We start from the raw sequence: 26353 nt of genomic DNA on the forward strand, positions 1-26353 counted from the left end.
CTGGTCTCCTGGATCTCGGCCTCTCTCTCCTCCTGCAGCAGCTCCAGCTGCCGGGACACGAAGTCCGGCACCGCCGCCATGGGGGGCGCGGGCCCGGGGCCTCCTGCAGCCGCCGCTGCGTTCCCGGCCGGCCCGGTGCGCCCTCACTCCGGCTCCCCCGGCTTCCGGCTCCGGCGGGCGGGATGATGGCGGCGGCGGCGGCCTGCGGGCGGCTCCTGGGCCCGGGGCGGCAGCGGGCGGGCCCCGCGGCAGGTGAGACGCGGCGGCGGCGGGGGGGCCGCTGGGGTTTTGCTCCCCGCCCCGCGCTGCGGTTAACGCGGGGTCGGCTGCACCCCAGCGCCGGGCCCCTGCCCTGGTGTCGGATTGTGCCGGGCCCCGGTGTGCTGGGCGCGCTGCAAGGCCAGGAGGGAAAGTCCGTCGCTGGCAGGGCTGTTTCGGGGCGTTTTCTTCTCTGGGCACCTGTGACAGCCCCGCCGCCCGCCGGCCCGCCGGCCGGCCGCTCTGTCCCGCTCGCTGTCCGGTCACCCCAGTCCCTGCCCCGCGGAGCTCGCAGCCTGAGTGCGGGTGTCCGCCGTGCAGGGACGGGCACTCGCCCGGGCCGGCTCAGGGGCGAGCGGGTTGCCCTGTGTGGGGCGGGGATGGACGTCCCCGCTCTCCTCCCCACACACACACACACGGGCGCGTATTTTGGGGGAGTTCTGGGGCCTGTGTCACCCGGGACCGAGATCAGACTAGATGGTCCCAATGGTCCCTTCTGGCTTTGGCGTCAGTGAAGGGTCAGATTGGCAGTGGCTGCTGCCGTTGGGTTGTGTTACCCGCACCCCCCCCCCCCCACGGTTTCTTTCCAGTGTGTGGGTGCGATTAACTTGCCGGGATTATCTGGGTGTATCTCAATCATTTCCCTGCCATTGTGGGGGCCTCAGGCACTGGTGCACCCCCTTCTCTCTTGTTCTCTGCCTGTGGCACATAATAGTTTAGCCTCCTGTAGGCTGTAATACTTTGGTCTAATTGAATCAGTTGGGTTTGGTGTGTGGGTATTGGGTGGTATTGGTGGCCTGTGATGTACAGACTGTCTGGTGGTCCCTTTTGGCCTTTAACTGTGTCACAGCTGGCCAGGCTTCAAACAAGTTAGGACTTGTCTACATTGGAAAGTTGTAACATGTTAACCATTCCGGTATAGTTAAGACTCTCTTAGCATGAATGCAGTTGTATCCCTATGCTGGTGCTTTATAGCAGCATAGCTATTCCCATACAGGAAGGGGAATAAGCTATATCAATGTAAGATCCCTTTATGCTAGTTTAATTGTGTCCACACTGGGGAGTGTACTTGTATAACTTTAATTTTAAAAAAATCCCTAACTGAAATAATTGCGCCAGTACAAAAACTTGATAGCTACAAGTTTGAAAAAGGAAATGGTGTTGATGTAATAGACTTCTATAAAGTATTTGACTTTGTACCACATGGCATTAAGAAACAAGAATGGTACAAAATCAACATAGTACATGTTAAATGGATTAAAAACTGGCTAATTTACAGGTACTTGTAAACAGGGAATCATCAGGCGTGGGTGTGTTTCTTGTGAGGTCCTGGAGGGATGGGTTCTTATCCCTACACTATTTAACATTTTTACCAGTGACCTGGAAAAAAAAAAAACACCATAAAATCATCACTGATATAATTTGCAGATGACACAGAGATTGGGGAAGTGGTTAATAATGAAGATGAGGGTCACTAATTCAGAGCAATCTGAATCACTTGGTAAGCTGGGCTCAAACAAACAGTGTGCATTTTAATACAGCCATATGTAAAGTCATCCATCTAGGAACAAAGATTGAAAGCCATACTTATACGATGGGGAACTCTGTCCTGGGAAGCTGTGACTCTGAAAAGAATGGATAATCAGCTGAACAGATGCATATATTAGTTGTCACACCCTGGTGAAATCTGCAGACTAGCTCGATATTGGCACCATTTCCTGATTCTTAAACCTGCTGCCTAAGGCAGTCACATATTGCCCATATACGTTACTCGTAGGTGGACCACATAGCACTTGGGTCCTGCCATAGGCAATTGTGTATGACAGACACAGCACCTCTGCCAGAATCACTAGTACTCAGGGCTTGAAAAAGTGAGTGGCAAGCTTGGGTGGGTGAAAGAGGAGATCTATACCATCAATTTCTAAAAAACTTATGATTTCATCAAAAATAAAGGGTGTCCAGCCCTAATTACCTTCCAATTATAGACCAATGCCAGTTGTTTTCCTGAGTCTGCAGGCAGACAGCTTGAGTGCCCCTTGATGCTTAGCCTTGGCTAACAGCACCAGAGTAAAATTAACAAAGATTCTCGTTGGGTTTTTTTATTTGCTATTCAGAACCCTGTAGGCCTGAGTGATATATTCAAGAATTATGTCAGTTTCGTGCTGCTGGTGCTCCCAAAAACTATGTAGTGCAGCAGAGGCAAGCACCAGAGATTTTTGCAGGGGAACAAGACATAAAGAGAGTCTGGTGAGGAGTAAAGTAGCAGTGACCATCCTCACAGCAGCCAACAGGAAATGGCACTTCACATTTCTGAGACATCTACTAGCTAGAGTTTGTCATAAAATATGGAGCCCTTAAGCAAAATTCAGGGACAGCAGTCTGGTAGCAGTCCCATCAAATGGGAGAGGTTGAGCTGAATGTGTAGATGTGGCCAGTAGCAGGATGCTTGTGAAAGCACTTTGAGATCTACTAATGCAAAACACTATACGAAGAGCTAAGTGTGATTATCTGAATAAGCTGCCTGCCTCATGAGCTTTAAATCCAGACCTACATTTGATTTGTGCTACCAGTTGGTTATAATAATAATCAAAAGCAGAGCGCATAGTCTAGAATCATTATGTTTATTTGGTTGTAACGGGCCCTTTCCAGACATATGTATTTATTGCACTGTGGAGGGTGAAGGAAGGAGGCAACGCAACTTCCAACATTCCTCAAAAGCAGCTGCTTAAAGGAGCTGTGCAAACACTTTCTTTTAACTAAGCAAACAACTTCAGAGACAGCTTCTTTTTCGTTCAATTGCTGTCTTTCTTATTTACTAGCCCAGTTTTCCAGGGTTAGGCCCTCCCTGTTAATTAGCAATTGTGCAGGTCTAGTTCCTTTCCAAAGAAAATATCTCCAATGTTGTGACTGCAAAAAGGAAATTAAAATAATTGCCCATCAGAAAGCAACCCTTCTGTTAGGGGATTTTCATTAATCTCTCTGGATATTTGGTCACATTAATGATAATCCTCCATTCCACTCTTCCTTTGCCATTTCAGTTGCTCATTGTCAAGAGCAGGGGTGGGCAAACATTTTGGCCTGAGGGCCACATCTGGGAATAGAAATTGTATGGCAGGCCATGAATACTCACAAAATTGGGGTTGCAATGCAGGAGGGGTTGAGGGCTCTGGTTGGGGGTGTGGGATCTGGGATAGGACCAGAAATGAGAAGTTCAGGGTGGGGGTGGTGAGGGCTCTGGCTGGGGGTGTAGGCTCTGGGGTGGGCCTGGGGATGAGGAGTTTGGGGTGTAGGAGGGCTCTCTGGAATGGGACCAAGGGGTTCAGAGGGCAGGCTGGGGCAGGGGTTGGGGTGCAGGCATCAGCTGGGGGTCCGGGCTCTGGGGTAGGGCTGGGGATGAGGGGTTTGGGGTGCAGGAGGGTGATCCAGGCTGGGATCAAGAGGCTCAGAGGGCAGGAGGGAGATCAGGGGTTTGGGGCATGGTGGGTGGTGAGGGGGTACAGGCTCCGGGCAGCACTTACCTCAAGCAGCTCCCGGAAGCAGCGGCATGTCCCTTCTCTGGCTCCTACCTGGAGGCATGGCCAGGTGGTTCTGCACACTGCCCCGTCCACAGGCACCGCCCCTGCAGCTCCCATTGGTTATGGTTCCTGGCCAATGAGAGATGCGGGAGTAGTGTGTAGAGCGAAGCCCCCCGGTTGCTCCTACATGTAGGAGCCGGAATGGGGCCATGCTGCTGCTTCTGGGAGCCACGTGGAGCGGCACCCGACCCTGCTCCCCGGCTGGAGTGCTGGAGCGGGGCAAGCCCCAGACTCTGCTCTCCAGTGGAAGCTCAAGGGCTGGATTAAAATGGCTGGCGGGCCGGAACCAGCCCACAGGCCGTAGTTTACCCACCCCTGGTCTACAGAGTTAGATGTAAATAGAGAGCCCTGATTTAGCCATTTAAAACAATCTTTGTGTTCAAGTTTTCTGTGTTTTTTAATCTCTCCAATTGATGCTGTTTTACAGCCCGCTTGTCTGTGAGAAGAGAGGTGGTACTTGGAGTCAGGGAAAGCCAAGGCATATGCATGTACAAACCAAGGTCCCCCACTCTAGAAAGGTTTCTTTAAGCCCTCTGCACTCACACTAGTTCCCTATGTTTCACTTGTCACTGAAGTGACTGTTTGGAGAATGAATGGCCAGGGAGTTACTGGAGTTATCTGCAGTTCTCTCTCTCCCTTCCTTTGCATGCATGGAAATGAGGGTGTGGGGAAGCTTGGTGAGGCTTAATGAAGGTTGCAAAGAGTCACCTTGTTTTGTCCTACACATTTTCTATAACTTGTCACAGCCTTAAAAGGGTGAGAGGCTTCTAGGCAGGGAAGGATATACTTAACCGTATCCATTAAAGAAATAGTTCAGCACTGGAAGGATGCAACACAGCTATGTATAGACTCCTGGAACACTCCCCTGTCTTGGTGACAAAAGAGATGTTATGCACAAATACAACAATATTACGTTGTTGCAATCCACATTTGGAATCTTCTAGCTGACACTCTCACTGACTGTACGTATTCCGTGTATGCTGTAGAAGAGTGATCCTGTCTCTGTTCTGCTCCCTTGGGATATGGTGCATTAGGGAGGAGTTCTTGATTTATTACGTACTGTGTCTTGTTTCTGTCTCCTGCATTGTGGTGCTTTTCCCAGCAGTGCTGAAATTGGCATGGCTCATACTTACTCATTAAATTACCCGGGACTGATGAATGTTACTGCTTATTTTTAATTCTCTCTCTCTCCTCTCTTCTTATTAGCGTCTCTGTTGTGGTCTACAGTTCGAAGCGAGCGATGTCAAAGCACTTCACTACAGCAAGGGTAATGTCAACGTGTTGCTCTGCTTCCGTCTGAAATACTGACCCTGCCTTCCCCTGCTCCCCATTATTGTCTCCCTCTCCCTTTCAGTGACCCGGTATAGATAGAGGTACCTGCAACTGCCTGAGCAAGTCAGGGTACAGTTTCAGTCAGTGCCGCTCCTTGCTTTAGCCAGAAGGGGTCACTAAAGAAATAGAAAATTACTCTGTGCTGGGTCCTGAAATATATGACCTAGTAATTATTCTCTGTCTCTGATTTCTGCAGTCTAAAGAGCAAGATGAGGCACTCCCTTCCCTTTGTCTTGAGTGCTTGAGGGAGAGGGTTTTTACTCTGTCCCTGCATCACAGAATATGGCACAGCCATTAAGCCATGGAGCTAGCCCAAAAAGGCATGGTTCTTTAGAAGTTTTTGATAACATTTGGTTTGTGTTTCTGTTAAATGTAGGCGCTTTAAAGAGCACTAATGGACATTGCCAAGTAGATTGAACATAACTCCCATGCTATTCATTTTAGCCTGATTTACTAGTGTCTAGCGTTTCCCTTGAATTTGAAAATGCTTGTTGTAATTTTCACATCACTTGATAACTATGGAAACTATTGCAGGGCAGTATTGACCAGAGCTCTCAGGAAATTCTTTGCTCCTTTTTTATATCAGAGACCATTTTATGGTAGTCGGACAGTTCCTGGCTATTTTAAGTTTCAGAAGCCAATGCCTTTCTGGCCAGCCCATCTGAGACACATTACCTGCTCAAAAGAGAAGATAATACTGAATCAAAGACTATTTTCCGCAAATGTCTTTGCAGTGTCATTGGTTCTTACTTATTAAAATATTTATTCCTTATTAGGTATGGGGCATTTTAACTGTTGGTCTCTTTGAATTAAAACATCCTGCAACTGTTAGGATCCCCTTAGACACTGGAATATGCAGAATTGTTCTTGATGGCAACTATTACTTAGAGTTAGAGTATTTGCAGGGGAAGGTATTTCTGCTCCATGGTGGGGCTTGCGTAGCAAAACACACAGTTGCTGTGTGGAGTGAGAGTGGAATTCAGGTTCTGTTCCCACTGCCACAGTGTGATTTTGTGTAGTTCACATAATCTCTCTATGCCAGTTTCCCCTTCTGCAAAGAGGGTACGCTTCAGTGCTTACCTTCTTTGGTAAAGTGCTTTGAGAGCTCTGGATAAAAAGCATTGTATGTGTGCAAAGTATTGTCCTTTAGAATAATCGTGCTTTTCCCTCCATCGTTCTATGGAACAAATGAAAACCTTTCATAGAAAGTCATGAAGCAGAGGTGTTAGCTGTTGCCACAACCCTTCCAAAATGGCACAACTTGTATGAGAGATCATAAGAGGTTCCTGACTCCGGCAAAGGTTACTCAGATAATTTTTCCACCTAAAATCACACTTCTTAGATTTTAAAGCCAGAAGGGATCATTGTGATCATTTAGTCTGACTTCCATTTTATAGCATATAGGCATTTTCTATGTACCTTTTCATCTTCTAATTAAAACTGTTGAAATATTTGAGCAGGGTTTTAATTGGTGCTCGTCTCTGAAGTTTATAGCAAATAGGTATTTTCACTAGTGATGTCCTAGTTCCTTGTCTGTCATCCCTTCTTTGGACAAGCAAACCGGCCAATGTAGTTGACATACAATTAGTTGAACAGAGCTTTTCAGGTAACAAGGGATTCTTTTCAGTGTTGGGGCAAAGAATCCCACACAGTGACAGTCTTGATTGAAGCAGAGGGAATCCACTCAGATTGCTGACAGGAAAACACTGATGGATGCTGGCTTAAATATCCCTGCTAGCTTCCATTCATCAGTGTTGTGGCAGCAGCAGAGGATTTGCTGCCACTCATTGCATCCCCAGGACACTCTGAAACCTGTCACTTAATTAGAGCTGTCATTGTGTTAGCAATTTTGACATTTCCAGTAGTTAAGGTAGCAACACCTAAGAGTAGAAACTAAATCAGCCTCCTGGGAAGGCCTGTTCAGCACAGAAATTAGCAGCCACGTGCTTGGGCAGTTTGAGCTCTGATGACAGTTCTTTTGAATTGTGGATGTCAGTGCTGAGTGCCCTTAGGGAAAGTCAATCTATGGTACCCAGTGTCATCCAAGTATAATGCTCTGTTCTTCTTGTTAGCCGGATTCTCAAGGAGATTCCTCAGGAAAGAATGTCTAGCACAGGGGAGGGAAAACTACAGCCCGTGGGCCGGATCTGACCCATCAGGGCTTTCATTCCAGCTCGTGGGATTACCAGCCCTGTGACTCAGCAGGGCTAAGGCAGGCTCCCTACCTGCCCTGGCCCCGCTCTGCTCTGAGAAGCGTCCAGCACCACTTCCCTGCGGCCTCTGGGGGAGGGGGGCAGGCAGAGGGCTCCATGCGCTGCCCTCACCTGCAGGCACCGCCCCCCTCAGCTTCCATTGACCAGGAATGGGGAACCGAGGCCAATGGGAGCTTTGGGGGTGGTACCCACAGGCGAGGGCAGCGCACAGCGGAGCCGCCTGCCCCACCCCACCCCCAGGAGCCACTGCCAGACATGCTGGCCACTTCCAGGAGCAGTGCAGGGCCAGGGCAGGCAGGGAGCCTGCCTTAGCCCCGCTGTGCGCCGCTGCCACCCCGGAGCTGCTCAGGGTAAGCGGCAGTGGGCTGAAGCGAGCACCCCAAACCTCTCCTGCACCCCAACCTCCTGCCCTGAGCCCCCTGCCACACTCAGAACCCCCCCAACCCCCTGCCACACCCTGCACTCATCCTGCACCCCAACTGCCTGCCCTGGGCCCCCTCCTGCACCCCAACCCCTTGTCCTGGGCCTCTTCCTGCACACCGCACTCCCTCCTGCACCCCATCCCCCTGCCCCAGCCCTACATTCATGGCCCTGCATACAATTTCCCCACCCAGATGTGGCCCTCGAGCAAAAAAGTTTGCCCACCCCTGGTCTAGCATGTAGAAACCCTTCTCTTGGTGCAGTCAGGAGGTACATCAGGAAGTAAAGGAATTTGGATCACAGCTATAAGAGGCACAGAAAAAATGTTGAGGATATACGTTGGAACGTTTAACAAAATTTGCTGGATTTCATTCCGTAGACCAAGTCTGTATAAAGTACAAAACTAATAACAAACCACAGCTTCTTGGCTGCGTATATGAAGCACTGCTGTGCCAGCTGTCACTAAGAACTCCTGACCCCTTTGTATTCCCCCCAAAATGGTAACCATGGTCTGTGAGCTGGATCTGTTAGCCAGTTGGATCCGGTCATTCAGAGAACACGCGTTATGTCTGCACAGCAAAAAGAACCCCTCATTTGGCCGTGCCAACCGCCTCAGGCTTGCAGGGCTCAGGCTGCCGGGCTGTTTCATTGCTGTGTAGACTTCCAGGCTCGGGCTGGAGTCTAAACTCTGGGACCCTCGCACCCCACAGAGTCCAAGGTCTACACAACAATGAAACTTCCCCACAGTCTGAGCCCTAGTCAAGTAGAATCATAGAATATCAGGGTTGGAAGGGACCTCAGGAGGTCATCTAGTCGAGCAGGACCGATCCCCGACTAAATCATCCCAGCCAGGGCTTTGTCAAGCCTGACCTTAAAAACTTCTAGGGAAGGAGATTCCACCACCTCCCTAGGTAACACATTCCAGTGTTTCACCACTCTCGTAGTGAAAAAGTTTTTCCTAATATCCAACCTAAATCTCCCCCACTGCAACTTGAGACCATTACTCCTTGTTCTGTCATCTGCTACCACTGAGAACAGTCTAGAGCCATACTCTTTGGAACCCCCTTTCAGGTAGTTGAAAGCAGCCATCAAATCCCTCCTCATTCTTCTCTTCTGAAGACTAAACATCCCCAGTTCCCTCAGCCTCTCCACATAAGTCATGTGTTCCAGTCCCCTAATCATTTTTGTTGCCCTCCGCTGGACGTTTTCCAATTTTTCCACATCCTTCTTGTAGTGTGGGGCCCAAAACTGGACACAGTACTCCAGATGAGGCCTCACCAATGTCGAATAGAGGGGAACGATCACGTCCCTCGATCTGCTGGCAATGCCCCTACTTATACATCCCAAAATGCCATTGGCCTTCTTGGTAACAAGGGCACACTGTTGACTCATATCCAACTTCTCGTCCACTGTAACCCCTAGGTCCTTTTCTGCAGAACTGCTGCCAAGCCATTCAGTCCCTAGTCTATAGCGGTACATTGGATTCTTCCGTCCTAAGTGCAGAACTCTGCTCTTGTCCTTGTTGAACCTCATCAGATTTCTTTTGGCCCAATCCTCCAATTTGTCTAGGTCCTTCTGTATCCTATCCCTACCCTCCAGCGTATCTACCACTCCTCCCAGTTTAGTGTCATCTGCAAACTTGCTGAGGGTGCAATCCACACCATCCTCCAGATCATTTATGAAGATATTGAACAAAACCGGCCACAGGACCGACCCCTGGGGCACTCCACTTGATACTAGCTGCCAACTAGACATGGAGCCATTGATCACTACCCGTTGAGCCCGACAGTCTAGCCAGCTTTCTATCCACCTTATAGTCCATTCATCCAGTCCATACTTCTTTAACGCTGTGGGAGACCATGTCAAAAGCTTAGCTAAAGTCAAGGAACAACACGTCCACTGCTTTTCCTTCATCCACAGTAAAGGATATAGTAAAGGAGTAGTAAAGGCGAGTCACGGGTGTCTAGTTGCTGTGTAGACAGACCCACAAGTCAGTTTACCCCAAAACCCAAAGCAAATTGGAAAGTAACAAACAAGCTCAGTGGTACTTACTCAAGATAGTTAGTCCAAAGCAGACTGCGAAGAGTTACAAAAGGATCTCACAAAACTGAGTGACTGGGGAACAACATGGCAGATGCACATTGGAAAACATAATCCCAAACATACATACAAACTGATGGGGTCTAAATTAGCTGTTACCACTGAAGAAAGATTTTGGAATCGTGAATAGTTCTCTGAAAACATCCACTTAATGTGCAGCAGCAATCAAAAAAGCTAACAATGTTAGGAACCATTAGGAAAGGGATAGATAAGACAGAAAATATCAAAATGCCACTATATAAATCCATGGTACACCCACACCTTGAATACTGTGTGCAGTTCTGGTCACCGTATCTCAAAAAAGATACATTGTAATTGGAAAAGGTACAGAGAAAATCAGCAAAAATGATTAAAATGATATGGAACAGCTTCCACATGAGGAGAGATTAAACAGACTAGGACTTTTCAGCTTGGATATGCAAGGGGTCTATAAAATCATGAATAGTGTGGAGAAAGTAAATAAGGAAGTGTTATTTACTCCTTCATATAGCACAAGAACCAGAGGTTACCCAATGAAATTATTAGGCAGCAGGTTTAAAACAAACAAAAAGAAGTATTTCTTCACACAACGCATAGTCAGCCTGTGGAACTCGTTGTCAGGAGATGTTGTGAAGTCCAGAACTATAACGGGGTTCAAAAAAGAATTAGATCAGTTCATGGAGAATAGGTCCATCCTATTAGCCAAGATGGTCAGAGATGCATCCCAATACTCTGGGTGTCCCTAGCTTCTGATTGCCAGAAGCTGGAAATGGAGAACAGGGGATGGATCACTCAGTGATGGCCTGCTCTGTTGGTTCTCTCTGAAGCACGTGTCATTGGCCTTTGTCAGAAGACAGAATACCGGGCTAGATGGACCACTGGTATGACCCAGTAAGGCTATTCTTATGTTCACAAAGGGGCTTTTGGACTAAATAAAGTCTTTCAGCTCAAACGCTGTATTAAAGCAGAAATTTCCAAGAGGGATGTTAGCAGCTATCAGAGTCGTCATTCAAGATGTGCAGCTGGAAGCTTAAAAAAAGCAACTTTGTAATCTTGTATAGAGAGCCCAGCTGTGGTTCTCAAGGCCCTCACTAAACTACCAATTTAGCAGAGAAGAGCTTTTAAAAATAGTCTGCCTAAAGAGGGACAAGTAACATGCACGAGTGATTAATCTCCAGTCCCCTGAGGCTGATTTAGGGACATTATCTTAGACCTTCTTTTCCTTCTAAGGCTGCGTCTGTGCTGGGTTGTTTTCTGAAATACTCCCCACCTTTGTTAACACCAGTGCAGCAAACGGGGAGAGTAGACAACGTAGTGTAGACAATGTTTCAGGAAGCCACCAGCATTTAAAGCAGTCTAGGCCTGCTCCCACTGAAGTCAGTGGCAGTGGGGTGGGATCATGCCTCATGTCATCTACACAACATGGTGGTAAAAGCCACTGGTAGCCCCTGGCGCTTTATGTGCACCAGCATTCCCAGCTGTAGCTGCAATGGTGTCAACAATGGTGCGAAGTTAAAGCCTGGTGTAGCAAAGGCCGAAGGAGATTTTAAGCGAATCTCCAGCTCAACTTCAAACTGCTTATTCTTAAAGGTCATTTTTGCATATTTTGGCTTGTTGCATTATAATATTGAAGAAAAAACTTGTCCTCAACTTGTACTGTTTATACGGAGGTGGGGTGGGAGGAGGGGACGACAAATGAGCCATTCATCTCCTTTCTAGCAAAGCTCTCAGGGGTTCTCTGAACTTTGTTGTGTAGCTGAACGGCATTGAGTATGGGGGGTAGCAGCTGTTTCTCTTTGAGTACAGTGCCTTTTTATAATTTGCAAGACTAGCTCTGAAGCAAGACAAAGCGTTTTCAGCATGTGGTTAAACAATCTCTTCAAATGGGTTGCAATTTCAACACCTTTGAAAAGTGCCTGCTGGTGCCCTAATTGTCAGAATGCATCAATGTGTTTCATTACTGGGCCTGCTTTTAATATGGTCTTTCTTGAGGCAGCTGCTCAGTTGCTGTGATGGGAGTTTAACAAAGGGTTTGGGGAGATAGGAATGGGAATTTTACTCCATCAAAATCCCTCTTGCTATAGCAAGTTTTATCCTGACTCTTATGGAAAGAGGATATTTTTCTTGCTTCATCTAGTTAGACATCCCCTGATCATCACACAGAACACTGGAGTGGGGAGAATCAGTAACCAAAACTTCTTTAACTCGCTCAGGGGCTGATCCAAAGCCCATTGACTGGAAAGTTCCCCACTGACTTCAGTGGGCTTTGGATCAGGCCCTGAGTGCTGATGAGTGAGCTGTGTCAGGAAGAGAACCGTAACTCCTGAGGTTTTGCCTCCCTCTGCAGATGGCAGAGCAGCCCTGCTTTTCACTCTCCCGCCATGTAGGAATTTTATGTGCATATGCTATTGATTCTCGTCTTTGTTAATGGTTTGGGTCTCATGGTAATAAATATTTATAATAGCTGATTCGCACCTTATTTTTGACAGAATTATTGCCAAAACATCATTGTCCTCACCCCCATGGCCCGAAGTCAAACTACCAGATCCAACAGAAGAGGCAAAGTTCCATGCAGGTAAAGTTCTCCAGCTGCAGAGCCCGGCAGCACTGCTTCCATACTGTTGTTGGCCGTCTGAAAGACTGTAAGGCAGCACATCCTTGGTCTTCTGAGTGGGTTTTGGTTCTTCTCAGTCTTCTTCATGTTTTTCTCTCGTTCCACCCAGCATATTTTAGAGAAGGGAGCTGTTGCACTGTCTACTGGGGCCCTGGGATGCTGCATTTAATGTATGTAGCTCACTCAACAACGGAGGGACAAAATATCAATAAATAACTACATGGGTCATCAGCAACTTGAAAAAGAGCCTTCAGCTCCAGACCTCCTTTTCTGGATTGTTTTCATTCTGCTCTGTGCACAGCACACGCTGCTCCACTCGCTATTGCTCAGGTGACAAATTAATGTAATGAAGAAAAGTGTTTGTCCTGCAAGTACTGTTTGTTGACACAGTGAACCATAAATTTTTAATATCAATCCTGGGGGAAATAAGTATTGAACTGTTTGGTAAAATGTATCAAATCTGCCGTTGAGTCTGATTTGCACAGGGCTCTCTGCCTTTGAGCCATTGTAATTTCCAGGCTTCATAACTTCATAGATATTCATGGTTTTGTGTCATTCCATACGATGTGTCCAGGAGGCCTCTTTCCAAAGCTACTGGCTTGCCCCTCCAGAGCAAGCTCCGAATATTAGAGCTCTGACCTCAACTCACATCTATAAGAGTATTTGAGTTCTACCTGCCAATCTTTCCCTCACTCACTCTGTTGTGCCTGGAAATGGCCAGAGATATTTTATGTAAGATCACTCCCTGTACTGCAAAAATGCAGATGACTCTTAATGATAAAATGGCAGCATTTCGTTGATGTGAATTTCCTTTTTTAAGGATCTGATCATCAAACTGCAGTCGTTTCAGCTCGGATAAAATTATAGGCCAAAATTTTCAAATATAAAGGTCTGAAGTTAGGGTTCTGAATATAAGTAGTTTGAATTTCAAATTTACGGAGCACCTACAAATGTCATTGACTTCAATGGGAGATGCAAGTACTGTGTGTGACAGGGTGCCACCTGGAACTGGGGTATCATTGAGCCCTCTGACTAACTAGCTTGGGCTCCATCTCACACCTTGCTGTTGTGACAAGCTTTAGACCGCTCTGAGTCCAACACTCCCACCAGCATTCTCACAGGCAGGGACATACCCAGCTACAGTTGCATGCAAGCTTTGGCCAGCCACTGCATGAACCAACGATAGGGAGGCTGCCCCAAATAACCCCCACTTCCCCAGCCTAAGACCCCAAAGCAGTACCGTCCTGCCCTGGTCAAAACCCCAGCCAGTATGAACTTATTACTCAGTTCGTCTCTTCCTCAATGTGGAGAGGAATATGCATGCTTGTGGTAACCAAGCTGGGATTTTCCCCAGACACTTCAGTCAAAGGCACACTGGTTTAGATTAAAACATAGAACAAGTTTATTAACTACAAAAAGATAGATTTTAAGTGATTATAAGTGATAGCAAACAGAAAGATTGGATATGAATCAGCAATTTCTCACCCTGACTGATGATACAAGCAGGCTTGCAGCTTCTCAAGGCACAAGCTGCACTTGCTTTGTAGCTTGGGCTCCCCACCCCCGTTCCAAGTCCTTTTCTTTCAGAGCTTCTCTTGGGTGTTGAGTTGTGGGGGAGTGAAGAACAATAGATGGTGTCACTCCCTGCCTTGTATAGCCTTCCATATGGCAGGAACCCTTTGTTTCAAACTTGGTTCCCAGACCAGTTTGTGGAAAAATACAGGTATCCAAAATGGAGTCCAGAGTCATGTGGTCTAGTCACATGCCCTTGCAGCCATTACTTACAGGCTGTCTGGAGCCTTCTCAGGAAAGCTCACCAGGTGGGGGATAAGCTTCTCCTAAGGCCTGTTGTTTTTCCTAATGGCCCATTACCCTGAATAAGCCCTTCACAACCAGCTATCTAGGCTGGAAGCATTTTGCCTAGTGGGTGTCACCCAGGTTTAACCACATTTGAAATACAGATACATAGTCAGTATTTATAACTTCAGATACAAAAATGATACATGCACACAAATAGAATAATCATATTCAGCAAATCAAAACTTTTCCAGTGACGCCTTACATGACCCATCTTGTACAAAATGCAGCATAATTATGCCTTAATCATATCATAATAATATTACTATGACAAAGATGGGGTATAGTGTCACACTTTGCATTACTGTAAATCAGCCGACTTTTATTTAGGAGCCTAACTTAAAGCACATAGGTTTGAACATTTTGCCCACAAGGATATTGACCACAATGGAATAAGCTATTCACGATCTTGAGGCAGGAAAAACTTTTTCCCAACAATATCATGAAGTGCAGTTGAGGTCATAATGGAAAGGAGATGGGGATCACACTTCTGTCTCTGAAGCATCCAGTAGTAATAACTGTGAGTCAAAGGATACTAGACCACATGGACATTTGGTTTGTTCCTATGTGCAGTACTTTCTGACCATAACATAAGCTCTTTGCTTAATTGTAGTGGGAATGGCGCTGACTTCTGTCATTAAGGTTGCGTAATAGTTTCCATCTAGCTCCCTGTTTTCAGTTGCTCATAACTTTGGGTTTTTTGTGTGCCTTTTGGGGTAAAATATTACATGCTTCATCTCTTTCTGAAATGGGATTTTTGTTTAAATTCTGAGTAAAATTGGGTCAGTTATTTTTGAGCACAAGGAAGGGGGGAATATACTTTTCCTTATTATAAAAAATACTCATTTTCTGAACATCTTGAGAGCTGAAAGGCTTGAGGGTAGAAAGTTGAAATTTGACAGGGAAATATCCCTCATTAGGAAGTGCCTTTGAGTGTTCCGATAAAGGCAGAGTTTGATTTGACTGAGTTATGACTTTTAAAAATGGTGGGCTTTGCTTGTGTGGAACATTTTGCATAGCTAAGGAATGCTGCAAGGCACATGCATGTATGGATAACTTCTCTGGGAAATGTACAGTAAGGGGCTGAGGAAGGGACCCTGCTTGCTTTGTGAAATACACAAGATCTCAAGCTTGGGCTTTTCAAGTACAGTGGAGCCACAATTTGCAGAGCCTGTGTACCTTACAAAGTACGCTGGAGCCCTTCTTCAGCCCCTGTGAATTTTGTAAGGTTTTCAGGAGTTACGGGGTGACTCCTGTACACTGCGGGATGCATCGAAGGCAGAGTGGAGCACTCTCTTATGGAACACCTTGGATCTGCAGGATAGGGCATTCCAGTGGTGTCTAAACAAACGTTTCAGACTTCAGCAATTCAATATAAGCTGCAGCAGTGTAAACTGTGTCTACATTAGGGGGTTGTATGGGTTCAGCCAGTCCAGCAGCTAACATCCAAGTGTAGACGAGACCTCAGTCTTTCAAGAAGGGAGATAAAGTCCATGCTTATGAAACGTCATCACTGTTCAGCCAATCCCGGACACTCTAAGTAGGACTGCTACTCAGGTAATGGTTTCTGTGGGAGGGTGGCAGGGACAAAATGTGTTGGTGTTGAACAGCTAGCCTTTTCTGCTGGTTTTTCTCACTGTGGCCTATCCCTGACGTACTCATTAACTCACCATTTGTTAACAGAGGTCGTGCAAAAAGTGAATGAGATGATTGCCACTGGGCGGTATGGAAGGCTCTTTGCTGTGGTTCACTTTGCCAGTAAGCAGTGGAAGGTAACCAGTGAAGATTTGATTTTAATGGAAAACGTGCTGCCGGCTGAATGTGGAGACCGAATCCGACTGGAGAAGGTAAAACCCTCCCGATGTTCAGGATTATGTACGTTAACTCGAGAACTCCTAGCCCGCCTTATGTCAGCGATTGTTTGTGACAGACATGAGACTAGTCCCCACCCATGCAGCCCACTGTGGCTTTGGTTCTTTCTCCAGGCTGCCTCAGCTAATGCAATTTGGGGGAAGGTATATCTATTTCATCCTTGGGAAAAGCTGTTGACCTCTATTTATTTATTGAAACAAGGGGTCACTGACCAAATGATCCAAGCCACCTACTTACTGTTCACGATGCCTGCTTCATTGTTTCATAAAACCCTAGCGGTCCCCCTACCTGACCAACAAGTCAAGAAAACTCCATTCACCCATATGGAAGGCAATAAAACTGACTCAGCAGGGTTAGTGGATGTTGTGGTATTTAAGATTGTGATGAGGGCTGGAAGAGGGAGCTGGCTGTTTATAAAAATAAATAAACAACAGATTATGGGAAACTGGTGTCCCATGCTCTCCCCTGCCACAGTAGCCCTCTGTAATGTTTAATATCATGGATGTGTTTCCACAGAAAATGTTTATACTGCTCAGCCCCACCAGTTCTGTGCTAACCACAAGGATGTGTTGTTATTCTTCGGGCTCATTAGCAGAAATGCCATGGATAGAGGCCAGCTTTCCCAACGTGGCATCATAAATGGGAAGAAGTTCCCTGAGAACTCAGAAATCAATTTCAGAGAAGTCCTGAATATTCCCCTTGGATCTGCAGAAGCTCCAGTTCTAACTGTAGCTACTTGCAAGGCCTTCACTGTTGCTGTGATTTTAATTACCCTCTTATTGACAATGTTAGCATGATTTACATCAGAGAGAGATGGACTGAATTGCTCTGCAGATTTCAGGCTCCTTCCCTCTGTGTGGGAAGACAGACAGTTTGCTTTACCCATTCGGTCCAAAGTTGTAAACATCTCTCTGTTAGACGTTTGCATTCCCAGACATGCTGCACAAGAAAAGTTTGTTGTTTTGGGATTGACAACACTAATCAGTTGACGCAGCAATCTGCCCAAAAGAGACTGTACATCCAAAAGTGATGGAAGAGTTGATTTCTCTCCTGAGCTTCCATGATGTTCATTGTATCTGTGGATGAGGAGGGCATGGAGGGGATAATTGTGGGCTCCTGATCAGATATTTCCAACATAATCCACTTCTAACACTTAAATGACCCCACAGAGACTCATTAATCCAAAGCTTGGTTGAAATACCATGAAGTGAGGCTACACTGGATTAATCTTTATTCATCATAGCCAAGCATTTATTTGCAGTGTAATAGGGTATGGAAGAGGCCACTTTTCTACAAGTTTGTTGCTTTAAAGCCCAGTATTGAGGCACTTTTTCTGGCAGCTGCCGGTTGAATCCTTGGGTGAGACAAGCGATTGCAAGAAGCAGCCTGCTGAGAGTGCACAGATCTGGGTCAGGGTGAAAAAAGTCAGGCATTTATGTTTACTCTTCTGGTAAATCCAGACCATAATCCTGTCAGATTTTTGCTAACAAATGTCTATCTGAACCAAAAATCAAAGCCCTCGTTATATGTGCAACCCTTTTAACTGCTGCAGTACAGTTAGTGGGGAAAAGAAATAGGCTGTAGAAACTCTGTGTTTTAAATACTTCCTAGTCTGCCCAAGTCTTGACTGTTCTCTTACTTAAGCAGGCAATTTAAATTCCCTGAACCAAAGGACTAGTACATGGCATGACTCTACCCTGGATATCTATTTGTTTGTTACCCATCTGAGTGTGCAGAGAGAAGAAGAATGAAAATGTTGCTATTTCCCTAAGGAGCGCATAGCAACTGCTATAAAACTCCAGTGATCATAGCAGCTATGTTCACAGGCCTTGGCATGAAGATCTTAGAAATTCAGGGTCTTTATTTTTTCTCTGCCTTTTCTTCCACTGTCTTACAAATGCAGATAGAATCAAAGGATTTAGGGGCTCTGATTAGTGTGCAGAGTGTTCGTAAAACATGCTCTGGTAGAAAAAAACCTAGCCCTTGCCTGGGAGAGTGTTTATTGAATGGGTCTGTTTCTTGGCTTGTTGCTCTCTTTCAGCAGCAGATTGAGGCTTGAAGCTCATAAAAATGCAAATTTTCCAACACCCAAGCCTCTAGGATACTTGTAAAGTTTTGATAATATTGTTTCTAATTACATTGCGACCACTGGCAAGTGACCCAAGTGCATAATTTAATCTCTCCAGGTTTTGCTGGTTGGTGCCGATGACTTCACACTAATTGGAAAGCCACTTCTGGGGTAAGAAAGACACACTTTATAATAACGTATCTTCAAGTCAGCTGACTGCCGAGTGAAATGTTTTCAAGATTCAGCCCTGCCAGGGCTGCGGGCATACAAGAAGTCTATGCAGCATATTGCAAGCAGTGCTGAGGGGGTTGTGCGTGTGTCACTTCTCTTAGCATTTGTGGGGAGTTAGGTGCACACATCAAAGGGATTAGGCCCCTAAGTCTGTGACTCTCATTTGATCCTAGAACTAAATCTGCTCTTCTAGTAACGTAGAGCAAAATAGTTAAGGGTTGAACACAGCTGTAACGTATTAATGGGATGAGGAAGTGAATCCAACTGCTGATGGGGACAGTGTGGAGGCATCTTACTCTTACATACACTTAAAGACTGTAAATCCTCTCATTGAGAGGAAGGGTGGTCTTGTGACGAGTACCCCCTATTCCTGGCTCTGTCTATCTCCCAGGTCAGTCACAAGACAAAATTCATCAACGTTTCTAACGTGCTTTGAGATCTTCAGATGGTAGAACTGTAAAGTATTATTATTGTTACTCATTGTACTAAAAATAGAAAACAGACTGATGATTACAGCAATTTTTTCACTTCAAATGTTTTAATGTAAAATCTGCTTGTGGGGCTTCTTAGGACAGAATGTGTTAAGCAGGGGAGGCAAATTCATTCTGTAGATCGGGCCAAATCACATTTTTAATTATGGTCCATGGGCTGGGAGATCAGACTATGTACATTCCTCAGCCCACAGCAGAACTCTCCCTGATGTCACAGGCTGATATGCACAAAGATCGAGGGTTGAAAGATGGGGAACTGTATATGGTAACCTCACTTTTTGTCATTATTTAAGTGCCTTATTGTCATATTCAGCATCACGTATTGGGTAAATGCACTTCCCTTTAGAGTTGAACTTCCTTCCTTCCTTCCTTCCTTCCTCATCCTCCTCCCTCTCCTGTCCTTGGCCAGATCTAGGCGAGAGTGTTTTGCTGGTATAGCTTTTCAGGAATATTATACCAGCAAAGCACTCCTAGTGTGGATGCAGCTTATACCAGCAAAACTGCGCTTGTGCTGGGATAGCTTATTCCAGTCCCCCCGGTGAAATAAAATATACCAGCAAAAGCATGGTTTTGCCAGTCTAAGCTGTATCCGTACTTGGGGTTTTTGCTGGCACAGCTATGCAGGGTCGCAAATCACACCACTGACCAACTCAGCTGTGCTGGCAAAAGCATGTAGCATAGACTTGGTCTTTGTGTGTCTCCTCTTTTCTGCTCTGTCTGTTTCCCTTCCTGCAGCTTCTCTCAGTTTCCATGCCTCCCCGCCAGCTTCGTTCCCACTCTCTGCCACGTCTCATCTGCTACAGTGTTCAGCAGCAAAATAGTTAGTGTTGATGTGTTGCATGACAATGTTAGGCTTTAGCATTAACACCGCCAGTGAAATGAACTGAGAGGAGAGGGAGCTCACACCTCTCAGAGCCTTTATTTCAGGCTGTGTTTATGCATAATCAGGAAGACAACGCTGCATTGATTCACATTCTGTTCTTGGCCGGCCAGTTTTCTTTGCAACCATATCCTCGTCTACCTTAGGGATTACTTGTAAAACATTTGCACAGTCACTATTGTCAGTTCAGCTGCAGAAGTGCTAGCAGCATTGGGAGCCCTACAGTAGACAGGGCTTCCGTGGCTGCCAGCATTTTAGACCTGAAACGCTGGGGCTCACGGGAGCCTTGTGTACTCTGGGCTCCCGACACTGCTACCAGCAGAGGAAGTGAACCAGCGTTGACATTTGTGGGGAATTTTTGCAAAAATACCAATAGGGCTAGAAACTTAATATCTTGCAATGAAAGCTCAGATTTTGCAGACTCTGAGTAAGTTGTGAGTCACCTCAAAAAGGCCATGTTTTTGGCACCACTTAAAGGAACGTTCCTCCAACAATGCAGATCTTTCTGCGCAGTGCCCTAAACTCTGCTAATTAATTGCCAGCATGACAGTACCCTGGCAAAGCTATATTTGTGCACTAGCCTTTGGGCACACACTGAAACACAGGGCTTCCCTGGAGATTTTGGGGAAGAGAAAAAGCCATCATTTGGTCTCTGTATGTGCCTCAAAAGTGGGGAGGCTTTGGCAGTGTGACTGACTGCAGACCAAACAGTTGCGTTTCAGTGTTAGGTTACACTGAGTTAAAAGTAGTGGAGGAGAGGAAATGTGTGTGAAATAGAAGTGTGGTGTGGTGTCCCATTAGGGTGACCAGATGTCCTGATTTTATAGGGACAGTCCTGATATTTGGGGCTTTGTCTGATATAGGCACCTATGACCCCCCCAAGCCCTGTCTTGATTTTTCACACTTGCTGTCTGGTCACCCTACATCCCATCCTCTCTTTTGGGGCTTTGGGGAAACTCTGACATATCTACAAGCTGCCCATTACTATGGTATGAGACAAAGGAAAACAGAACACCACCTATTAGAGATGGTAGTATTTGTACATAGTTCCCTACTCTCCCTAAGCCACAAGTGTTTTGGAGGATAGATAACAGCTTGGATTAATACAAAGACTTTTTGTTTTCCATTGGCTTAAAAATCAACACATAAGAGGACATCTGAGCCAGTGTCGGTGCAGTGCAGTCCATTTCAGCTGCATTCCTTGATCAGACTTGGAGGCGGGTAGGAACTTGTTCTGTTTTAGACAGATGGTCATTTTAATTTTCCTTAGAAATCAGATACCTCCCAACATGATACTCCTTTAACATCTTCAAACAAAACAAAAGGTGTCTCTCCTCCCACTCCCAGTAGCTCATACCAAGTGCTAAGTCTGTGGTCTGCCTTGTTCTTTGCAACCACTTATTGTCCAGTGTTTCTATGCAAAAGCAATATTAAGTTGTATGCAATTGTCATTTCCTTAGCTTTATAACTTGTACAGTATTGTACACCCCAAAGCTACAACAGGAAACCATTGTGACCCAGAAATCATAGCAGCGTTTTCACTGCTTTCCACTAAGGTGTTTATGCTCTGAACCATTGCAAAACACCCTAAGGCAATTTAGCCCTAAGTAAAGGGGACATGGCGTCCTTGGTGGTTCATGTGTTAGGCAAAGAGATCAGCTTACTCTAACCCTAGATGCTGTTGATCAGATTTCTTTCCATTAACGTAGCCAGCTATTTTACACAAGGCTTCCTCTTGTCTGCTTGCCCAGGTTGGCCAAGACTACAGACTCCTGGTTGCCAGATGGCACGGTGCCACACTGCCTCTTTCCCCCAAAAAAGCCATGTTGAGGTTCACCTGCCTCCTGTCAGGAGAGAGACTCCTGGGTGTGATATAAAGATTGTCATCAGTAAGCATCTTGATACTTACGGGATGTCCCCTGCATGGATTATATTCATTATTTAGTAACAATCACTTTCCCTCCAACTTGGATATAGGAAGTTATCGTATGAATTCCTCTTCCTTATTAGAAAAACCTAATCTGGAAATTCTGGCACCACTGAAGTCAGGGGGAGTTTACCATTCAATTCAGGGGGGCCAGGAGTTCACCTCTGTGATTGCATAAGGCTAACAGCTGAGAAGTTTAATAAACCGTTACTATTTATTAGTTATATTGCTCTAGCGCCAAGAGGCCTTGATTCAAGATTAGGACCTCATTTTGCGCTGCGCTGGACAGATGCCTATTGAGAGCGAGAGTCCCTTCCCTGAAGAGTTCAGTCTCTCAGACATTCAGCCCTAATGACTGATTCAACAGAGGGCAAAATTCACACTGTAGTCAGACACACAGCTTGGGTCAGATAGCTTTGAAACTTGACTTGCAGACAGAAGTTGCTTCTTGGCACCTGGGCATGCTTAAGAATAGCATTTTGGAAGGTCTGCTTGTATGTGTGTTGCTGTTGCTCAGTACACATGCCTGTAGGACAGTGTGTATCCAGCACCTAGAGAAGGGAGTTCTCTACATGGGTTTGTATAGCTATTTCCCTAGTGTAACACCTCTGGCTGAACACAAGTAAGGCCCATGAGAGCTAGGACACCTGGCCCGCCAGTAACCAAAGGCTCATTTCTGGACCAGCTTTCCCTGCACCACCACTCTATTTTTCATACTTCTGGTAGCTTGTAGCCCATTACTGCACTACTTAAAATCTTGACGACTATTTGCTTAAAATAGCCCACAGATTTTAGTGTTTGAATCACTCTGTCCCCACTGATCTTGCCTTCTGAGTGTCGATTATGTCCATGTGATTCCACAGCACAGCTGCTAGTGTTAGTGACTGGACTTGCGTACATGCACGGAGTCTAATCCTGCAGTCGTGAGGCAAGCGGGAGTCTAGCTTTCCCACTGGCTTCAGGCACAGGGTCAGGCAGAATAGCTCCCTAACAGGAAGACCTTTTTCACAAAATACCCCTGTACCCTGCTTTTCTTTGCCTTTGCTGGTTTCTTTTCTAGCATTGCTGGTCCGTGCACCTAGAGACCCTAACTGTGATTGGGGTGTCATTGTGCTAGCTGTGGAGTACATCCTTTCTCCGGGTCACGCTCTGCTCTGTAGCTCATTTAGATGTGGCCAGTAGCCATGTATATTAAACTGTATTTGTTCCCTGTGTCTGGCTGCAGAATATGCAGATAGGCTGATTTTTGGTGTGTGTTCCGCTAAGAATTCAATCTCTTATAGATATTGTATTCCCAAAGGGTATATGTTCATACTGATGGTGAATGTTTCAAAGCCTTTGGCCCTTTCATGATCTTATTGGAGGGTTGTTGTTTTTCCTTACATGCAGACTGAGTCATTTGTCAGGAAAGTGTTCTGTACGTGTCCTCCAGGGGAGAAGGGAGCACAATAATGAGCTTTTAATGTTGTTTGGGGTGTTGTGAAAAGGTGCATCCTCCACCCCTACCGTTCATTACAACCAGAACTTCCCAAAGCACAGGACTGGATTTCCTGTCCTAAAATGAGGCTGATTTGTTATGAGCGAGGGGCACAGTTGCTCAGGCAGGTAGCTCATTCTTCGGCGTGGACCTTAAATTGCCCTCCTTTCTGTCCGCCTCTCTAGATGGCAGTTAAAGATTCCAGGGCGCTCTTCCACAAGGGGATACCTCAGTGGTCTTGGCCAAGAGTTCTCCTCTCTTTAGCTTCCAGCATCCAAGGATGCGTGTGTGAGCTGTCGCTGAGTGCCGAATTCCATATGTGTTTGCACGCTGAGTCACTGCCCTTTTGAGAGAGAATGCCTTGCATGCCAGCTCATGTGAGATGGGAGCTTTTGGAACCATGCTGCTCTGAGTATCTTTCACAGGGAAAGGAGGATGGGATAGATTTTATCACTGAGTGATGCTGACTGTGGCAATAGGTTACAGAATCAAGACATTTAAGGCCATATTCTTCCCTTAATAATCTCTTGGCAAGCCTCCCACAAGTGTCTGTGAGAGATCCATTCTGGATCTAGGAGAGCATGAAGTCCTGAATTTATATCTGGACTTCTCCTCCAAATAAGATTGAAATCTCAGGAGTAAATAGACAAAGTGGACAAAGGGTGGGAGGAGAAAGAGAGGTGAAAGGACTCATGCAAGGTCACACAACCAGACAGCAGTGGTCTGTTAGCCGCATTATTGGACACAGGATCAAGTCCTGCTCCTCTTATCAGGTGAACAGTCCATTGTCTTCTCTAGGAATAGAATCATATAAGACTAGGGTTGGAAGAGACCTCAGGAGGTCATCTAGTCCAACCCCCTGCTCAAAGCAGGACCAACTCAATACTCAGGTGAGTCACACTAGAAGAATGTAACCTTCAGTCTATAAATCAAAATGCCAGTGCTTGCTGTCTCTGCTGCTTTGTAGAAAGGGGAACAGCTTTGGTCTTGACGAAGGAAGAGCTCTGTAGAAGAGCTGCCAACCAGTCTGAGCCCAGTATTGAAGGTTTGCTGTACTTTAAGCCAAGTGAGAAATACAGGATTTTTTTAAAAGCACGATGTGCATCAGGTTTCATTGCAGGCATTCACAGCACTGGGAATTTGGGATTGCCAGCTCTGAGTGTCGTTGCAGATTTCCACTGTTACTCTACCAGCATCAGACATTTCTAACTCCCTCCCAGTGAAGCAGAGAAGTACTGCCCTGCAGACTAGTGTGGCACTTACCTGATAAGACCTGCGTAGTCAATCCTGTGTTTCTTCAGTGCAAAGCCTGCAAGTGGGCACTGCTGAGATGGATTTACCCACTCAGCAGCTGGGGACCTTGCCGTTCCCACAGGACAGGGTTTTGTCAGAAAGGTGCATTACTTTGTGATAGTCTTCCAGGGAGTCTGCCCATTGATTAGAGAAGGCCGTCATTAGTTACGCTGTGTTTCTTTTTTTTTTCTTTCTTCATTTTTTTCATTTTTAAGGAAAGATCTTGTCCGTGTGGAAGCCACAGTTATCGAAAAAACAGAATCTTGGCCGAGAATTAATATGAGATTTTGGAAAAGGCACAATTATCAAAGGAAGAAAAGTAAGATGAAAAGAATATAGCACCGTCACTTCCCACTGCCTTCATGGCCCAGGGCCACAGGATCGGTACAGAATGCCCTCGCAGCTCAGAGCCCAGTGACATAGGCATAGCACACAATGTCCTTGCAGTTCAGAGTATGGACAAGGGCATGGTATGCAGTGCCCACAGGAGTGCCCAGATGGCACAGGGATGTGGGCTCAGTACCCAATACCCTCCCAGCTCAGTGCACAGGGACATGGTCCCACTACACAGTGCCCTTGGAGCTCAGAGCACGGACATGGGCATGGTACAGCGCGCACAGGAATACTCTGTTGACACACAGCACAGGGCTGTGGGCTCCATACACAATGCCCTCGTGTCTCACAGCACAGGGACACAGTTCCCAGAGGAGTGCCCTGATGGTTCACAACACAGCATCATGGGCAGGGGACACAAGTCCTGACCGTTCTGAGCAAAGTGACCTCATTTCCTTCCTCTGCTATCTGACACACATTGCCAAAAAGACCGTTTAAAATACTGCTTTCAACACATGGAAGTGTTGCTGTTCTCCTTCCCCAGCCTCTAATCTTGCATATTTATCCACAGATGTTAACAAGTCTAAACAGCATCTTGAACCAGGCCTTGATTACCATGTAAATGAGGCAGCTGTAAAGTTTCTTCCTGAATTATCAACAGGAAAAAACAGAGAGGTAGAAATATTGGGCAGAAGTGAAGCCTGTCACACTCTCACAGGAGCTCACCATTCGTGCTCGTACCTTCGCTCAGGCTCTGCCTATGCGAGACGGCTTTGCCAGTATACTTATACCTACGTAACGATACCAGCAAAACTGCACTTTTGCTGCTGTAGTCCACTCCAGCTCTCTCAAGTGACACAAGCTGTGCTGGTAAAAGCACAATTGTTTCGGTATAACTGTGTCTACATGTGGGACTTTTGCCGGCACCACCGTGTGGGTCATGGATCGCACCTTATCCCACCCTGCATCAACATAACTGTGTCAGCAAAAGCCGGCTAGTGTAGACATGGCCTTTGGTCCAGATTTTTAAAGGTATTTAGGCATTGCAGTGCTCAGCATCACAAAGCCTAACTGATTTAGGTGCCTAATTCTCATTTTTTTTATTGCTGATGGGATTTAGCTATCTAAATGCCTAAATCTCTTTTTGAAAATGATATTTAGGCTCCTAAATCAGTTCAGCATTGCAGCACTGTGAACAGCAGTATCTAAATACCTTTACAAAGCTGGACCTTAGTGTATAAGATACTTTAATGCATGATCTTATTTTTCTTCTTTCATTCTTTTTCAGTTATCGTGCAGCCACAGACGGTCCTCCGGATAAACACCATAGAAATTGCTCCCTGCTTGTCATGACGGATTGTTGGTCTAGTAGGGCTAGGTTTATTTTTACTGCTTTAGGAAGTATGGAAATAAAGAACTCTTGTCACTGGAAA

The 26353-nt window shown here is 46.0% G+C and overlaps 2 protein-coding genes across 3 annotated transcripts in view; one reads left to right on the top strand and one right to left on the bottom strand.

The window, feature by feature from the left end:
• The window catches only part of IGHMBP2 (immunoglobulin mu DNA binding protein 2), an 83847-nt gene extending 83664 nt beyond the window's left edge, over window positions 1-183 (bottom strand). Inside the window, exon 1 of one of the 2 annotated variants that reach the window (XR_012159304.2) lies at window positions 1-183. Coding sequence is in view for 1 of the 2 variants with exons in the window: in XM_073347032.2 (XP_073203133.1) it covers window positions 1-80 (80 nt within the window). In the remaining variant the exon portion in view is untranslated. The other variant, XM_073347032.2, reaches the window with a different exon arrangement.
• On the top strand, window positions 147-26353 carry MRPL21 (mitochondrial ribosomal protein L21). Its single transcript, XM_073347034.2, has 7 exons — window positions 147-252; window positions 5040-5100; window positions 12367-12452; window positions 16032-16195; window positions 18407-18459; window positions 24803-24906; window positions 26209-26353. Exons 1-7 carry the CDS (start codon window positions 183-185, stop codon window positions 26271-26273), a joined length of 603 nt encoding a protein of 200 aa, XP_073203135.1. The 5' UTR covers window positions 147-182; the 3' UTR covers window positions 26274-26353.

The sequence above is a fragment of the Lepidochelys kempii genome, chromosome 6 (genome assembly GCF_965140285.1).
Source record: "Lepidochelys kempii isolate rLepKem1 chromosome 6, rLepKem1.hap1, whole genome shotgun sequence".
In the NCBI taxonomy this organism is placed as follows: Eukaryota; Metazoa; Chordata; order Testudines; family Cheloniidae; genus Lepidochelys; species Lepidochelys kempii.